Below are 13912 nucleotides of genomic sequence, written 5' to 3' on the forward strand. Positions count from 1 at the left end.
TCTTTCTTTTCCCAACGCAGTTACGCCAAAACCACGCCCCGTTATTCAAAGAGACGTTCTACTACGCTCCCATTGGCTAGTTAGCGTTGTCTCACTCTGAGACGGTGGCTACTTAACGTTAATAGCTCGCGATTTGAAGTTTTTACATTATCGTTAGTAGTCTATTTTTCCGGTAAAAGAATATGCTTATTATTCATAATTTCTCAAAAATGTATTATCTAATCATTCAGTCGAATACGCTGTGCTACAGCCATTGAATCTGTCTTTGAGCGTTAAGGGACGTTCATGGCTAGCTCGGTCCACGACGTTATGTTGTTATATTTTTCAATCTTAAAATACAAGGGCAAATGGTATTAATCAGTGACGATTTGCCTTGAGATATAGTACTTTGTAGGCAGTCATACAATAGTGCGGGTCGATCAAGAAAGTATAATGCTCCGATAAACTTGTGTTGGTGTGTATTCTACGATGAGGTAACGCTCAAATCAGGTAAATCTTCCTCTGATCTAGGTCTCACCGACCAAATGTTCTAGTCGAACCCACTCTTCAAAATATTTGCTTTCATTCTTTTAAGCGCAAAAAGCAACGTGGATGTTCGCCCCAATTCATTTTGTATATTTTCTAACTGGTTAACTGCTCCAGGCTGATGGGTGGGTTTATTAATTCTGCACAGGTTGAATAGCAGCATATCACTAGCCATATACAAGCCATATAAGCAATACTATATGCTTTAACGACCTATAGTTTCTATCAATGATTTAGAATGGGACTCCAATAGATATCTTGACATTGAACAGTCAACCCTGTGCAGACTGCGCCGAGGAAACAGAATCAATAGATTATCTTTTTTGGTACTGGCTTGCTTTTGAAGACGGGCAAGTGATATTGTCTGTGTTCAGATGGACCTACAAACAATAGGCCTACTGTTAGGGGATCTGAAAAACCAAGATCAACCAATGGGAAATATGATTATACTCTTCGGTAAAGTATTTATTTTTAGGGCAATCTAGGTTGAAACGGTACAAATACAGAGGTTCAAGAACCTCGTTAGACACCACAGTAAAATAGAAGGATGTATTGTCAAAGGAAACAGTAAAATGGTAATGTACTGGGAAAGATGGGTTAGTTTGTGGATGATGGGTTAGTTTGTTAGTTTCTGAGGGTTGGAATTAAGATTGCCGTGTACTGTATGTGAGCGAAAATAACAGTAAGTAGCAGTGAAGGCATATTGTTGTCTGTTAGTCGTCGTCCCGAAATAGTAAAAAAAAACATTGACGAGCACAAGACTGCAATGATTGTGCTCTCAAGCTCAAAGATCACTCTGAGATCCAGAACCATGTGCTGTGAAATCTGTATTAAAGTTGAATAAGTCTATCCACTGGGCACACACTGGTTGAATCAACGTTGTTTACACGTCATTTCAATTAAATTATGTTGATCCAACGTTGATACATTGAATTGACGTCTGTGCCGACTGGGTAATGTCATCAGAGAAAATTATTAATCATTTTATATTTTCCCCTAAACTAATGGATATTCATGTATCGTCATAAAACAATGCTGAATTCTGACTAGATGGTTACAAGGTGAGAGATTGTAAACCCAACTACCTTGATTAACCTGGGATGGATAGTTGTTCTGTAATTTATCTGTTTTAGTGTGAGCAAGCAACTGAGCAAGCCTACCATGCCGTTTGTGGAATTCATAGCCGGATGCATCTCAGGTAATGTATAGGGGTAACATAGATCTTTTGTGTATAAAAACATTTTTGGACATGAATATGGGGGGTGAATTTGACTAGGCGTATGTGAATATGTTCTAGGAGCAGTAGGGTTGGCTTTTGGTCATCCAATGGACACAGTGAAGGTACAAGTGTTGGACTCACTCAAACTTGATGATTATATCCACTCATTTAGACCAAGGAATCTAAACTTGTTGACAAGTCACATAACATGTATATTATACTCCATATGTAGGTGCGTCTGCAGACCCAGGTTAAATACAAGGGGATTTTTGACTGTGTGGCTAGGACATACACTCGTGAAGGGGTAAGGTTTTGAATACTTTGTATTATATGACTCATCCCACTGTGCATAGCACGTAATTTCAATGTCAATAATTGGGTGATATTTGGTTGAGACGAACAATGAGATTACAACCTATATTCACCCACTCAAAAAAGACAGGCAAAAGTTAGTTGAATTTCCAATGTGTTATCACTAGTCTTTCAACCATCTAAAAGCACAACCAATTTCCAATGAAAAAACAATGTCTTCTTTTTGGTTTAGTTTTCACTCAAATGTTTATCACTGCGCTTTCAACCATGCACAGCAAAGTTCAAGTGGGAATACAATGTCAGGATTTTAGTTTATTTATACAATCTATTTAATGTGTTATCACTGCGCTTCATCTAATAGCAGAACCAAATGACCTGGATTGCTGTTGAGATTACATTAAAAGTACATAGTGCAGGTGATCTACACCGTTCAAGATTCTGCACAGATTATTACACAAAGGTGAAGATCTCCACAGACCTGTGACGACCTATGCATGTGATCTTGAACATCCACACTTTAAATTATTACATAAAAATACATGTATAGTTACAGTAACCTCAAAATGTGGCCATGGATGTGTTACTCATTTTGAGGTAAAATGTTACATTAGTTTGTAAGATAGCCTTAACGTAGGCTATTTCCTGTATTACAAAACTTATATTAAATTGTATTTGGTTGACAACACAACCAAATATTAACATTTAAAGGAGACCTACTGGTTGGATAGTTCCATCTGAGCAACTGGCTTATGCCCATTCTTTATCTTTTATTTTTGGTTGAGTTGGAGACGTAAATCCAACATATAATTTGTTAACTTGTCGACAAGTTAATAGGCTATTTATTGTATTTCAAATATTGAATTGTATTTGGTTACATTTAAATTGTTTACATTTTAGTTATTTAGTAGAGGCTCCTATCAAGAGCAACTTACAATTAGTGCATTCATCTTAAGATAGCTAGGTAAGACAACAACATCACAATTGTATCAAGTACATTTTCCCTCAACAAAGTATTTATCATCAAGGTCAGTGTTAGTGGGAAAAGAGAAGTGCCTTTTAAAAAAAACAAAATTGGGAGGAGGGGGGCGTCGGGGCGCGCGGTGAGAGTTATTTAAGATGCTCATCAAAGAGGTAGGGTTTCAGATGTTTTCCCCAAAATAGGAAGGGACTCCGCTGTCCTGCCTTTAGGGAGAAATTTGTTCCACCATTGGGGTGCCAGGGCAGAGAAGAGCTTTGACTGGGCTGAGCAGGAGCTGTCCTCCCGTAGGGGTGGGAGGGCCAAGAGTTCCAAGGTGGAGGAAAGGAGTGCTTGGTTTAGGATGTAGGGTTTGAGCATAGCCTGAAGGTAAGGAGGTGCAGTTCCCCTTGCTGCTCCGTAGGCAAGCACCAGGGCTTCGACTGGAAGCCAGTGGAGTGTGCGGAGGAGTGACATAGGAAGGTTGAACACCAGGTGGGCTGCAGCATTCTGGATAAGTTGCAGGGGTTTGATGGCACAAGTGTAGAGCCCAGCCAACAGAGAGTTGCAGGAGTCTAGACGGGAGATGACAACTGCCTGGAATAGGACCTGCGCCGTTTCCTGTGTGAGGAACGGTCGGACTCTACAGATGTTGTAGAGCATGAACCTGTAGGAGCGAGTCACTGCTTTGATGTTTGCAGAGAACGACAGGTTGTAGTCCAGTGTCATGCCAAGCTTCTTTGCACTCTGGGAGGGGGACACCGTGGAGTTGTTAACAGTGATGGAGAGGTCTTGGAGTGGGCAGATCTTCCCCTGGAGGAAGAGTAGCTCAGTTTTGTTGAATTTGAGCTTGATGTGGTGGGCTAACATCCAAGCTGAGATGTCTGCCAGGCACACAGAAATGTGTGTCGCCACCTGGGTGTCAGAAGGTGGGCAGGTTGTTGGGCGGCTGGACATCACTAGTCAAAGGATTTAATCTGGAGAGAGGTGAGAAAGAGCTCAAGGCGTAGGGTAGTTCTGTGTGAGTGGGACTAGTGGACTTGGTAGGCTGAGTGAATGAGGAGCGGATGTTGTCAACCTTTTTTCAAAGTGGTTGACAAAGTCGTCCACAGAGAGGAAAGGGGGAGGAGGTGGAGGATTAAGGAGGGAGGAAAAAGTGGAGAAAGGTTTCCCAGGGTTGGCGGCAGAAGCTTGATATTTACAGTGACATTTAGAGTGATAGAAAGAGGCTTTAGCAGTGGATACAGAGGAAGAGAAGTTACAGAGGAGGCTGTGGAAAGATGATAGGTCCTCCAGAAGTTTATTTTCCTCCATTTCCACTCAGCTGCCCTCAGCCTTGTTCTGTTAGAGTGCAGTGAGTCACCCAGCCACAGAGCGGGAGGGGAAGGTCAGGCCGGCTGGGAGGTAAGGGGACAGTGAGTCAAAGGATGCGGAAAGGGAGGAGAGGAGAGGAGAGGAGAGGAGGGTCGAAGAGGCAGAGTCAGGAGACAGGTGGGAGAAGGATTTAGCAGATGGAAGAGAGGATAGGATAGAAGAGGAGAGAGTACCGGGAGAGAGAGAGCAAAGATTGCGGTGGCGCATGACTATCTGGGTAGGGGCTGAGTGGTTAGGGTTGATGGAGAGAAAAGAAAACAAAGTAGTTATCAGAGACCTGGAGGGGGGTTGTAGTGAGATCAGTAGGCAAACAGCCTCTAGTAAAGATGAGGTCAAGCATGTTTTCTGCCTTGTGAGTAGGAGGTGACTGGGAAAGGGTGAGGTCACAAGGAAAGGAGTGGAAAGAAAGAGGTGGAAATAAATGAATTGAAGTCCTTGTCGGGAGGTTAAAGTCACCCAGTACGATGAGTGGTGAGCCGTCGTCGTGAAATTAGCTTATCAAGGTGTTAAGCTCATTGGTTGTCAACACAACCAAATATCAACATTTGAAGGAGATTTATCTTCTGCTTGGATAGTTCCATCTGTGCCACTGTCTGGCTTTAATTCCAGTTTGTTTATGAATTAATAATATATTGGATTTATGTCTCCATCTCAACCAAAAATCCAATTTAAAGAATAGGACTGAATCAAAACAAACTTGAAATGCACTTTAAATAAAGTTTGATTTGATTTAGTCCTATTCTTTAACTAGATTTTTGGTTGAGATAAAGACGTGAATCCAACATATCAATTTGAAAACAAACTTGAATTAAAGTCAGTGGCACAGATGGAACTATCCAAGCAGAATATACATCTCCTTCAAATGTTGATATATGCTTGTGTTGACAACCAAACACAAAAAATGTAATAATTATCTGTATGTTATATATCCAAGAATCCAAGATGGCGTAGCAGTCAGGCGTCTTTGTCTTTGTCCTGTCGTGTATCTTTTTACATATTTTTCTTCGCATATATTTTAAAAATATTTTCCTAAACCTCAACTTCTAAATACTCTCCTGCAACCCGCCTCACCCAATGTTCCCGGCGTGGATCTGTTTTTTTTTTCTAAAGTATTTCTATTTACATCGGATCTGGAATCCCTCAACTGAAGCTAGCCAGCTAACTACCTACCAGCTATCAGTCAGCAAACCATTGCTAGCGGTCATCAGCTAACCTTTAGCTCGGAAAGCTCTCTCCAGTTCAAACAATGTGACTCAAACGGACCTATTATTATTTTAATTTTTTTCCCCCCATATCCCCGGATTCCTACCGCAAACCCTGAACATTTTCATCTGGATCTTCGCAACTAGCTAACCGCAATCCCGGATGACTACTCCTGGCTAGCGTTTCCATCCCGGAGCAAGCACCAATTAGCCTGAAGCTATCCCGGCCAGGGCTCCTGTGCTACCACCGAAGCCCACTCCTGGGCTACAATATCCGGACCCCTTCTACTGCTGGTACAGGGCACGGAACCCCGCCGATCCTCTACGACTGGAATACCGACATAATCTGCCCGAGGATTCCAACAGGCCCCTCAGGTGCGACATCCGCTGAAGGCCCATTCTGCTAACCGTGGCCTACTAGCTACCTAGAGCTACTTGGAACCCTACTAATTCCACGACTGGTCTATCGACGTCACCGCATGAAGAGGCAAAAACAGACTTACCCCCATCGTGACGTCCCCCAAAGGCTAACTTGCTAGCCCCGGTCTGTTAACTGCTAACTGCTAGCCCCGGTCTGCCAACTGCTTGCTTGCTAACCCGGTCTGCTAACTGCTAGCTTGCCAGCCCCGGTCTGCTAACTGCTAGCTTGTTTAACCCCGGCCTACTAACTGTTAGCTTGTTAGCATCGGCCTGCTAACTGTCTGAATCGCCGTGTCCCCAATCAGCCCAACCACTCACTGGACTCATATGTTCACTTGGCTACGCATGCCTCTCTCTAATATCAATATGCCTCGTCCATTACTGTCCTGGTTAGTGATTACTGTCTTATTTCACTGTAGAGCCTCTAGCCCTGCTCAATATGCCTTAACCAACCATGTTGTTCCACCTCCTACATATGCGATGACATCACCTGGTTTAAACGTCTCTAGAGACTATCTCTTTCATCATTACTCAATGCCTAGGTTTATCTCCAATGTACTCACATCCTACCTTACCTTTATCTGTACACTATGCCTTGAATCTATGCTATCGTGCTATCGTGCCCAACCTGCTTCTTTTACTCTCTGTTCCGAACGTGCTAGACGGCCAGTTAATATAGCCTTTAGCCGTACCCTTATCCTACTTCTCCTCTGTTCCTCTGGTGATGTGGAGGTTAATCCAGGTCCTGCAGTACCTAGCTCCACTCCCACTTCCCAGGTGCTCTCATTTGTTGACTTCTGTAACCGTAAAAGCCTTGGTTTCATGCATGTTAACATTAGAAGCCTACTCCCTAAGTTTGTTTTACTCACTGCTTTAGCACTCTGCCAACCCGGATGTCTTAGCCGTGTCTGAATCCTGGCTTAGGAAAACCACCAAAAACCCTGAAATCTCCATCACTAACTATAACATTTTCCGCCAAGATAGAACTGCCAAAGGGGGCGGTGTTGCAATCTACTGCAAAGATAGCCTGCAGAGTTCTGTATTACTATCCAAGTCTGTACCCAAACAATTCGAGCTTGTACTTCTAAAAATTCACCTTTCCAGAAACAAGTCTCTCACTGTTGCCGCTTGCTATAGACCTTCCTCTGACCCCAGCTGTGCCCTCGATACCATATGTGAATTGATTGCCCCCCATCTATCTTCTGAGCTCGTGCTACTAGGTGACCTAAAGTGGGACATGCTTAACACCCCGGCCATCCTACAATCTAAGCTTGATGCCCTCAATCTCACACAAATTATCAATGAACCTACCAGGTACAACCCCAAATCCGTAAACACGGGCACCCTCATAGATGTCATCCTAACTAACTCGCCCTCCAAATACACCTCTGCTATTTTCAATCTCTTTCTAAAAGTATCTGCCGAAATTGCTGTAACCCCTATTACTAGCCTGTTCAACCTCTTTCGTATCGTTTCCAAAGATTGGAAAGCTGCCGCGGTCATCCCCCTCTTCAAAGGGGGTGACACTCTAGACCCAAACTGCTACAGACCTATATCTACCCTACCCTGTCTTTCTAAGGTCTTCGAAAGCCAAGTTAACAAACAGATTACCGACCATTTAGAATCCCACCGTACCTTCTCCGCTATGCAATCTGGTTTCAGAGTTGGTCATGGGTGCACCTCAGCCACGCTCAAGGTCCTAAACGACATCATAACCGCCATCGATAAGAGACATTACTGTGCAACCATATTCATCGACCTGGCCAAGGCTTTCGACTCTGTTAATCATCACATTCTAATTGGCAGACTCGACAGCCTTGGTTTCTCAAATGTTGTCTGGACCTCTGGCAGTCTCTATGGGTGTGCCACAGGGTTCAATTCTCGGGCCGACTCTCTTCTCTGAAAACATCAATGATGTTGCTCTTGCTGCTGGTGATTCTCTGATCCACCTCTACGCAAACGACACCATTCTGTATACTTCTGGCCCCTCTTTGGACACTGTGTTAACTAACCTCCAGACGAGCTTCAATGCCATACAACTCTCCTTCCGTGGCCTCCAACTGCTCTTAAACGCAAGTAAAACTAAATGCATGCTATTCAATTGATCACTGTCCGCACCTGCTCGCCAGTCCAGCATCACTACTCTGGACTGCTCTGACTTAGAATACGTGGACAACTACAAATACCTGGGTGTCTGGTTAGACTGTAAACTCTCCTTCCAGACTCACATTAAGCATCTCCAATCCAAAATTAAATTTAGTATCGGCTTCCTATATCGCAACAAAGCATCTTTCACTCATGCTGCCAAACATACCCTCGTAAAACTGACCATCCTACCGATCCTCGACTTCGGTGATGTCATCTGTAAAATAGCCTCCAACACTCTACTCAACAAACTGGATGCAGTCTATCACAGTGCCATCAGTTTTGTCACCAAAGCCCCATACACTACCCACCATTGCGACCTGTACGCTCTCGTTGGTTGGCCCTCGCTTCATACTCATCGCCAAACCCACTGGCTACAGGTTATCTACAAGTCTATGCTAGGTAAAGCCCCGCCTTATCTCAGCTCACTGGTCACCATAGCAGCACCCACTCGTAGCACACGCTCCAGCAGGTATATATTACTTGTCACCCCCAAAGCCAATTCCTCCTTTGGTCATCTTTCCTTCCAGTTCTCTGCTGCCAATGACTGGAACGAACTGCAAAAATCTCTGAAGCTGGAGACTCATATCTCCCTCACTAGCTTTAAGCACTAGCTGTCAGAGCAGCTCACAGATCACTGCACCTGTACATAGCCCATCTGTAAACAGCCCATCTATCTACCTACCTCATCCCCATACTGTCTATTTGCACATTCATCTTCTGCACATCTACCATTCCAGTGTTTAATTGCTATATTGTAATTACTTCGCCACCATGGCCTATTTATTGCCTTAACTTACCTCATTTGCACTCACTGTACATAGACTTTTTGTTTTCTTTTGTTCTACTGTATTATTGACTGTATGTTTTGTTTATTCCATGTGTAACTCTGTGTTGTTGTATGTGTCGAATTTCTATGCTTTATCTTGGCCAGGTCGCAGTTGCAAATGAGAACTTGTTCTCAACTAGCCCACCTGGTTAAATAAAGGTGAAATAATAAATAAATATATGCCATTACCCCAACCTCTTAACGTTTTGTACACTCAGTGTATTTATTCATCCAATGGTTCTCTCATTAATCGGGTTCCCGCTTTAAATATCTGGTTATTTGGATTGACAAGGATTTAACGTATAAAAAACATATTGATGAGCTTGTTAAAACGCTACGTAAGATTACATATCTTCATTGTTGAAGTATAAAAACAAAGTATTGGTTAACTCTTGAGGTTCCTCGGGTCTCCACCGAATTACAGTACCAATCAAAAGTTTGGACACACCTACTCATTCAAGGGTTTTTCTCAATTTTTTACTATTTTCTACATTGTAGAATAATAGTGAAGACATCAAAACTATGAAATAACACCTATGGAATCATGTAGTAACCAAAAAAGTGTTAAACAAATCAAAATATATTTTATATTTGAGATTCTTCAAAGTAGCCATCCTTTGCCTTGATGACAGCTTTGCACACTCTTGGCATTCTCTCAACCAGCTTCATGAGGTAGTCACCTGGAATGCATTTCAATTAACAGGTGTGCCTTGTTAAAAGTTAATTTGTGGAGTTTCTTTCCTTCTTGATACGTTTGAGTCAATCAGTTGTGTTGTGACAAGGTAAGGATGGCATACAGAAGATAGCCCTATATGGTAAAAGACCAAGTTCATATTATGGCAAGAACAGCTCAAATAAGCAAAGAGAAATGACAGTCCATCATTACTTTAAGACATGAAGGTCAGTTAATACGGAAAATTTCAACAACTTTGAAAGTTTCTTGAAGTTCACTCACAAAAACCATCAAGCGCTATGATGAAACTGGCTATCGTGAGGATCGCCACAGGAAAGGAAGATCCAGAGTTACTTCTGCTACAGAGGATAAGTTTGTTAGAGTTAACTGCACCTCAGATTGTAGCCCAAATTAATGCTTCACAGAGTTCAAGTAACAGACACATCTTAACATCAACTGTTCAGAGGAGACTGCGTGAATCAGGCCTTTATGGTCTTATTGCTGCAAAGAAACCACTACTAAAGGACACCAGTAATAAGAAGAGACTTGCTTGGGCCAAGAAACACAAGCAATGGACATTAGACCGGTGGAAGTCTGTCCTTTGGTCTGATATGGTCTAAATTTGAGATTTTTGGTTCCAACCACCGTGTCTTTGTGAGATGCAGAGTAGGTGAATGGATGATCTCCGTATCTGTGGTTCCCACCGTGAAGCATGGAGGAGGAGGTATGATGGTGTGGGGGTGCTTTGCTGGTGACATTGTTGGTGATTTATTTAGAATTCAAGGCAAATTTACCAGCATGGCTACCACAGCATTCTGCAGGGATACGCCATCCCATCTGGTTTGCGCTTAGTGGGACAATCATTTGTTTTTCAACAGGACAATGACCCAACACACCTTCAGGCTGTGTACGGGCTATTTGACCAAGAAGGAGAGCGATGGAGTGCTGCATCAGATGACCTGGCCTGCACAATCACTCGACCTCAACCCAATTGAGATAGTTTGGGATGAGTTGGACCGCAGAGTGAAGGAAAAACAGCCAGCAATTGCTCAGCATTTGTGGGAACTCCTTCAAAACTGTTGGAAAAGCATTCCAGGTGAAGCTGGTTGAGAGAATGCCAAGAATAATCTAAATTCAAAAATATTTGTTTAACACTTTCTTGGTTACTACATGATTGTATGTGTTTTTAGTTTTGATGTCTTCACTATTATTCTACAATGTAGATAATAGCAAAAATAAAGAAAAACCCATGAATTAATACGTGTGTCCAAACTTTTGAATGGTACTGTAGTTTTAATGCACCTCACTGAGTACAGAAAACATTACGAACACCTGCTCTTTCTATGACAGACTGACCAGGTGAATCCAGGTGAAAGCTATGATCCTTTATTGATGTCACTTGTTAAATCCACTTCAATCAGTGTAGATGAAGGGGAGGAGACAGGTTAAAGACAACTTTTTAAGCCTTGAGACTTGATTGTGTATGTGTGCCATTCAGAGGGTAAATGGGCAAGACAAAAAATATAAGTGCCTTTCAACAGGGTATGGTAGTAGGTGCCAGCCCAGGTGCACCGGTTTGTGTCAAGAACTACAACGCTGCTGGGTTTTTCACACTCAAAAGTTTCCTGTGTGACATCCAGACAACTGGATTCAACATTGGCCAGCATCCCTGTGGAACGCTTTCAACACCTTGTAGAGTCCAGTAAATCTATTAGTTTTTAGGGGAGCTCTCACAACAATCAATGTCATGATAGCACATTGGTAATAGTCAGTGGCAAATATCCTAGATAAGCAACGATGGACTTGGTTAAAACCCAGGATGGGATACCAAAGGGTAGCTTCTGATAGATCAATTCTCCAGGAGGAGGTGCTGCCCAGCCTATAGTTTTTTTTCTTCTGATAGTGGATTTTATCGTTGAAGATCTGAAGTTCTTTTAAAGTTACAAATTCAACATATTTTATTCAAGGTTTGTCTGTTGAAATTTGGTTATCGTGATGACATAATCCTGTGGATGAAATCTTACCCAGAAAATAACAGTTGATTACTTTTTTCAAATCTAATGTATTTTCCTTGTAGATTTCACGTCACAATACGTTGACAAATTACGTTGAAACAACGTTGATTCAACCAGTTAGTGCCCAGTGGGATTTGTCAATGTGTGTTTTTATATTTTCGCTACATTGTTGTACCATCAGTAATTCCTTAACTATACTATTTTTGCATTTGTCGGATCAGATCCCTGGGTTCTTCAAGGGCATGACATTTCCTGTCCTGACTACTGGCATCACCAACGCTGTGGTCTTTGGTTCCTATAGCAATGCTTTAGACTGCCTCACCCAGTCCCAACGGAATGACCGAATCCAAGGCAACCCTGCCTCGGCATCAGCAGTCTTCGCAGCTGGCTGTTTCTCAGGTCTGGCACAGGTAATATGGAATGTGCTTTAAATGGCCCTGAAATATGGCATTGTTATGTGTACTTTTTAACACCAAGCTTGTCTTTGCTGCCAGGTGGTGGTTACTGCGCCTGTTGACCTGGTGAAGGTACGCTTGCAGTCCCAGACCAAGGGCTGGGCTGGGGTTGGTGGTGACGGGTATCGAGGTCCCATTCACTGTGTGACTGTCATCCTGAGGGAGGAGGGGCCAAGGGGATTGTTTCGAGGGGGGTTGGCTCTTACCCTGAGAGATGTACCCTGCTATGGAATCTACTTCTTGCCTTACGAAATCACCTGCAGGTTTCTGACTGAAGAAGGCCAACGGACAGGTCAGTTGGAGAGATGTGTTCCAGGCCATCTTTTTTTGCAATTGCGCTGCACATATGAAAAGATTGCTATATTATATGAATGTGGTTCCTGAGATGTTAGTCATCTACAGGCACTTTGAGATATGATCAACTGTGATACGTCACTGCAGTAGAGATGACTTGGTGTGTGTGTGTGTCATTACCATTTCAAAGGCCATGCTAGTCTGAGAAGAGAGAGAGCGAGTCTGTGTTTGACCATTTATTGCTGATGGTTTGAGTGCTAGTGCAATTACATAGATTTTCAGGTAATTATTTGGTTTGTATCTGCAGGTACATTTGCAGTAGTGATGGCGGGTGGGGTGGCAGGCGTGGTGACGTGGGCCTTTGCCACACCCATGGATGTGGTGAAAGCGCGGCTGCAGATGTCCGGTGCTGGGGGCCGGGTGTACCAGGGGGTCCTGCACTGCATGAGTGTGAGTCTGAAGGAGGAGGGGGTGAGAGTGTTCTTTAAGGGGCTCCTCCTGAACAGCCTGAGGGCCTTCCCTGTCAACGCCATCACCTTCCTCAGCTATGAGAGCCTGATGCAGATCCTCACCCGGCCGCCTGCAGACTGATCATCTCCTGGATACTCTCCGGCCGGACCAAATGATGGAAAGAATACCAACATTGGATGGGCAAACCACCATTATGTGAAATGAACTGGTATATACAGTATAGCTTAGCATGCTATACTCTGAATTTTATCCTCAATGTGGGCACTTAGACAGGGCTCATGATGCTGTTTGATACCATCAGTATTTTATATCATGACACAACAAAACCTTGAATATGAAAACACCTGGAAACCAAATGTTTATGCCAAGACATGGTGTATTTATGTACTGGTATACTGTATGAACTTCATAGCCTTCATTTATAATAACTTTGTAATAAACAAAATGTGAAGCAAATGGGAATGTAGTTGGTTTATTGCTGACAACCAATCCTCAATTCAAATCATTTACTTTAGTTAAATAAACCCCTTCTCCAACATGTAAACATTTAGTAAAATGATGCATATTTTACTTCTTGCATAAGTCAATGTATTTACCCCCTTGGATTTATTCACATTTTGTTGCTTGACACATTGGGATTTAAATGGATTGAGTTGTGATTTGTCATTGAGCATCACAGAATACCAAAGTGAAAATAATTCTACAAAATGTTAACATTTAACAAAAACAGTTTTTGCAAAAATATTCAGCCCTTTTGTTTAGACAAGCCTAAATTAGTTCAGGAGTAAAATGCAGCTTAACAAATCACAAGTTGCATGGACTCATCCTGTGTGAAATAATAGGGTTTTTTAATGACTACCTCTTCCTCTGTCCCCAATACATACATTGAACTACAAAGACTAAGAGGCTTTTCAAAAGCCTCATAGAAGGGCAGTGATTGGTAACAATAGCAAATCAGACATTTAATCTCTCTTTAAGCATGGTCAAGTTAATTATGCTGTGGATGATGTATTAAACCACACA

General features: G+C 42.6%; 1 protein-coding gene across 8 annotated transcripts; it reads left to right on the top strand.

Moving 5' to 3' along the window:
* Nucleotides 1–44: 44 nt before the first annotated feature.
* slc25a45 (solute carrier family 25 member 45) lies at nt 45–13345 on the top strand. Of its 8 annotated transcripts, none has more exons than XM_014129078.2 (7): nt 70–172; nt 1659–1723; nt 1823–1866; nt 1977–2048; nt 11891–12079; nt 12164–12416; nt 12726–13345. In XM_014129078.2, the coding sequence occupies exons 2-7, from the start codon at nt 1687–1689 to the stop codon at nt 13007–13009; spliced, it is 879 nt and encodes a 292-aa protein (XP_013984553.2). In that variant the 5' UTR covers nt 70–172; nt 1659–1686; the 3' UTR covers nt 13010–13345. The 8 variants fall into 8 exon arrangements, with proteins under 8 accessions (XP_013984555.2, XP_013984553.2, XP_013984550.2 ...); XM_014129075.2 differs by having other exon boundaries at nt 76–981; XM_045690044.1 differs by having other exon boundaries at nt 76–650.
* Nucleotides 13346–13912: the final 567 nt, after the last annotated feature.

Source organism: Salmo salar, chromosome ssa11 (genome assembly GCF_905237065.1).
Source record: "Salmo salar chromosome ssa11, Ssal_v3.1, whole genome shotgun sequence".
In the NCBI taxonomy this organism is placed as follows: domain Eukaryota; kingdom Metazoa; phylum Chordata; class Actinopteri; order Salmoniformes; family Salmonidae; genus Salmo; species Salmo salar.